Source organism: Eurypyga helias, unplaced genomic scaffold (assembly GCF_000690775.1).
Source record: "Eurypyga helias isolate BGI_N326 unplaced genomic scaffold, ASM69077v1 Scaffold27604, whole genome shotgun sequence".
Taxonomy (NCBI): Eukaryota; Metazoa; Chordata; class Aves; order Eurypygiformes; family Eurypygidae; genus Eurypyga; species Eurypyga helias.
In genome coordinates, this window is record NW_010247267.1 from 5,724 (window position 1) to 10,663 (window position 4,940).

The 4,940-nt window shown below is 49.9% G+C and overlaps 1 protein-coding gene across 1 annotated transcript; it reads right to left on the reverse strand.

Moving 5' to 3' along the window:
- Positions 1 to 1,008: 1,008 nt before the first annotated feature.
- On the reverse strand, positions 1,009 to 4,289 carry SNRK (SNF related kinase; the record flags this gene model as incomplete). The annotated part of the gene is made up of 2 exons (XM_010150689.1): positions 1,009 to 2,897; positions 4,155 to 4,289. Coding segments are annotated over 2 exons (1,354 nt in total), but the record flags the coding sequence as incomplete, so codon positions are not given.
- Between the last annotated feature and the right edge of the window lie 651 nt (positions 4,290 to 4,940).

Sequence of the window (4,940 nt, forward strand, 5' to 3'; positions counted from 1 at the left end):
GGCTTCACCCACACGTCTGCTCTTGCAGCTTTCGACTTACAAGCGGCCAGAGTTTAAAACTTCAAGAAGTAAAGCGCTTATCCCGTGCCTCGTTCAGGAAGCAGGACGCAGAATCCCTGGCTAGGCTAGCCAGTAACGATCCCCCCCCCGCGCTCTGGGCTCTCTTGGTAAAGGCTTCCACCCGCCCAGAAGAGCCGTTGTTACGAGCGAGCGTAACGCCGTTCTTTGGTGCTCTGCTCGCCCCGCGACGCGAGCGCGACAGGATGCTCGGCAGCGTCCGCTCCTCTCGGACGCCCCGCGTCTGCCCCGGGCGCTGCTACATCGTACCGCCGGTTTCGCTAGCATTGCTTAGAAGACCCAGTGCACAGCGTGAAAAAATAAACCATTCTTGCCCTTCCCAAAACTAGGAATCTGCAATATATTTTATTCTAGATAATAAAATTCCACAAAGTTAATTCATCTGGTCAAAAGTAGCCTTTTGTACAGAAATACTCTAAGTCAAGACCTTGCCGTGGCAGTGGGAAACCCGACGGAACGGCCAAGAGCTGTTAAATAAATACTTTCCTACGTGCTACTTTAAACTGACTTCATGAAAAAGTATGATTACTGAGGGAGAAGAAGTGGTGCACATGTGGGGAACAGCAGTATTTTAAGCCTTAAAGAGAGTAATAACGAGAAAAAAATGTAAATGACAACAACAATTTCAATTTGGAGCCAATTACCTACAAGGTTTTCCATCCCTTATTGCCTTTTGAAATCTCGGGGAGGGGAGGAGAAGGGGGAGCGTTTACAAGGCAAAAAAACCTAAAATACTAAGTGTCATGACACACTAATAACAAAAGTAATTCATACAAATACTTTCTTTTCAGTTAGCATGTAAAAACTCAGAAGTAGATGTAACGACCTACCTCTGTGAGAGTAAAAAAGAAGATTGTCTGCTTGTAATATTAACATATTTATATGGGAGAAAGCTGCCTTACAAACCTACTTGCCTTTTTTCTTTTTTTTTTCTTTTTTTTTAAAGGAAAACTGCCTGTAGCGAAACAAGATCTTTTCAGTTTGATTTTTGAGCCACAACTTTATCCGCATCGTAGCTTAAGACAAATAGGTGCGGGTTTAAAATCGTGTTTCAAGATCCCTAATTTTCAGTGCATCTTTGCTTTGTACAAGCCTTGGAACATCTGAAAGCTCCCTCAAGAGTTTTCAGCATCGAAACATTATTGCTTTGGTTCTGTTTCAGACACATAGAAGTATGCCACATACCACGTAGTTTAGTGTATCACAGAAGGTCAGAACAAGAATTAACATTTCACAAGCAAACAAAAGCTTCTCTCTCTAGTTTAAGTGCAGAACGTGAAACTCCTAAGTGCTCCATTTACATTAGGATCCAGGTATTTTTTTAACTTAATCCAGATCTTCCATAGTAAAATTATAAATGTAAAAATTACACCATAAAATATCCTGGTTTTGTCGAAAAATAAAAACGTATCGGCTAGCAGCATGCAGAGACCATGCATTGTCATACCATCGAGCAAGGACAAAGTAAAGTGTAATAAATAACCGCTCAAAGCCCACTTAAAAATCTTAAGACAACAAAAGGGGGTCCGCGACAAGGTGTCCACAGCTCTGACCAGGGTGGCGCCGTCCAGCAGATAGAGCTGTTGCGGTCAGGCCGCCGTCAAATGACGTGACAACAGCTGGCTGGACTGGAGGTGCACAGCAGCCCCTCCTTCGGGTTCCGCTGGATATTCACAGATATCGTCTTTTCACAGAGAGGTAGTTGTAGCACGTTGTTTTTCAAGTTCGTGTTCTTTATCCACTCCAATTCGTTTGCCGCGTCTGACATTTGGTCAGAAAAAAACTTCAGGCCGCCCAGCGACGGCGCCTGGTGCGCGTTCCTGCCGGAGCTTATACACATCTTCCACGTTGATTTCTCCTGTACCTTCACGCTGGAAAGGGACAGGCCGTTTTGAGGCTCGAGAATGTACTTCGTGCTGCCGTGAATCTGTGAACCTAGGCACAGGCTCATTAGCTTCAGGCTTTCAACCAGTTCCCCCGCACTCCTAGTCGACAGCTGCATCGAGTTGCTGGATCCAGCGCACCTCCGCGTGGAACCCGACGTGGTGTTGGTGCTGCCGCTGGAGCCGCCGGAGGGACTCCCCCCGCCTTTGTTGTCGCCGCTTGGGCTCGTCTTGTCTACCCCTCCGTTCCCGTTACTGGGTTTGCTTTGCCCACCGCCGTCTCCCTGGCTGCCGGGAGGCCCTTCGCTACTATCCCGCCTATGCCAGGAGTAGGTAAACCCGCTATCCTTGTCCAGGCGTCTCCTGCTTTCCGAGTCGTCGTCACTTGTTTCTGAGCTACTGCAGCTGGAGCCCCGTCCTTGGCTTTTCCTCCTGTGGTAGCGTTTATGCACGGTGCTGGGTGAAGCGATGTTCATTTTTAACCGGCTGAGCTTTGGGGGTAAGTTCTCATCCATGTCAAACTCGTCGTCGGACTCGCCCTCCTCAAAGATCTGGTTGAGGACCGGTGCGCTCTTCCTCGAAGTGAGGCGGTTCGTAACCGAAGGCTTGCGGCGCAGAACGACTTGAGTAGAAAGAGAAATGGGTTTCTTGTCTTCCTCGTCCTCCTCTTCATCCTCTTCTACTCTGAACAAGCACTTCCGGCCACTTGTCGTGGGCTTCAGGCTGACGGACGGGACGGCTGAAAGCGCCGGCCCAGCTAATTCAGGGATATCTTCCTTCTTCGCCGAATCGCCAAGGGCCTTGCTCCTGTGGCCATTGAGAACGTTCTCAGCTGTGCGAGCTGGGGACTGCGGAACAGTCGCGTGGGAGAGGGGAGAAGCCGTGAGGTCATCCTCCAGGTCTTGGGGTACGTCGATTTTTGTTGGCCACGACTGCCTGCGTAAAGGATTACAAAGGACAAGAGAGGCGTTAGGTCATGGCGAGCGCTTCAGAATACGCAGAGCAGCGCGGGTACCGCTGCGCAGCGGGAGGGGCCCGTTCACCAAGAAGGGTGCTGAGGAGCTGAGGAAAACGAAACATTCTCGGGAAGGTGTGTTCCTTCGGAAGGGCTGCTCTCTGAAAGGAACATCGCATAGGCAGAAGCGCAGCTTAGAAATGCCGCTGGTTTCTGTCACATGAAGATGTCACTCCCAGAAAATCTGTTCAGCAACAAATCACTGTGTCTCAAGGAAAATACCTGACGCAGGTGGTCAAACCTCCAGTGCAACCTGGAGGAAGATAGGAGCCCATTCAAGCACAACTTAATTTAAGATACTATTGCTGAAGCTTCTGTCATTTCCCTCCCCTCCCCCCCCCAGGCATTCTTCACACGAGAATCAGTTTCGAATTAGCAGGGTGAGACTGAGCAGCTGAGTCAGAAGAAACAGTCTCTCTGTGTCAGTAAGTCTCCTTCAGACCATGCTGTCTCTGCCGCTCCTTCCTCCTCAGGGGAGGATCCTCACACTCTGTCCCTGCTCCAGCGTGGGGTCCCTCCCACAGGAGACAGTCCTCCATGGACTTCTCCAACGTGAGTCCTTCCCATGGGCTGCAGTGCTTCACAAACTGTTCCAGTGTCAGTCCCTCCTGTGGGCACCCTCCCCTTCAGGAGCAGCCTGCTCCAGCACGGCTTCCCTTGGGGTCATGGCCGCCTGCTTGGTTGTGGGGCCCTCCCCAGGCTGCAGGGGGGTCTCTGCTCCCCGTGACCCTCCATGGCTGCAGGGGCACAGCCTGCCCTCTCACCACGGGCTGCAGGGGAACCTCTGCTCCGGCCACCTCCCCCCCCGCCTTTCCGCACTGACCTGGGGGTCTGCCTGGTTGTCTGTCTCACATACTCTCACTCTCCTCCTCTCCAGTTACAGTTGCACAGGCTTTTTCCCCCTTAACTGTGTTACCCCAGAGGCGCTACTGCCGTCACCGATGGCTCAGCCTTGGCCAGCGGTGGGTCTGTCTGGTATCCAGCTGGCACTGGCTCTGTTGGACACAGGGGAGGCTTCCAGCAGCTTCTCACAGAAGCCACCCCTGTAGCCCCTCTCCCACCAAAACCTTGACACACAAAACCCAAGACGCTGTTTTTAAGAAAGCGGTACTTGAGCAATTCAATAATATTAAGACAAGTTAAAAAAAAAGAAACCATTTAGATTCCTGAATTCTCACCTGAACTGAGCCTTGATGTTGCTAGGGCTTGCAGATCTCGTCTGGATTTCCTTCTCTTGCTTTTCTCGCAGAATCCTTTCAGCTAGCAAGAAGTAAGTAGCGGTGATGTGATTGTATTTGTTAGTTTCCAACGCCCTAAGGAAAGCACAAGACATGAAATAAAGCACACATGGATGGTTCCTCGAAAACCGGCCACGCAACTCCTGCACCGTCCTGTGCTGCTCGCAGCAGGGAGGGCGCCTGTAAGCAGAACTGCCCAGTTTTGATGTTCTGACATCATGTCTTGGGCCTCTTAAAAATGATGAGCCAAGAAGACTGGTTATTTCAGCTAGAGCTGGATATCTGTAGATTATCATCCACAAAAATAAAGTTTTCCTTTATCAAACATTCTTGAAATGATAAGATTTCATGAGCGTTATGCACCAAAGGTGGGCTGTTCCTCTGGCACATACAGCCACAAAGTACTGGTACTTCTTTACGCAGCAGCTGGAGGAAGCGCCTTCATTACTTTAGGGCTGTCGCATCCAGTTCACAGGGAAATTAAGTTCATAAGCCAGTAGGCGTCATTCAGACGGTCTAACGGGAAGGATGCCACTCTTCGGCAGCTGAAAGCTGAAGAAGCAAGGCTGCTGCTTCCCCGCCCCCCACAAGGGAAGACAGTAACGTGTTCCAGCTTAAACAGAATTAGAAAACACAATTAAGTCCTCTTTTGGTTTTGGGAGTATTAGACAAACTTGGGGGTTTTAATCTATTAGAAAAAAACCCACATAGCTTTCTAGCCACTCA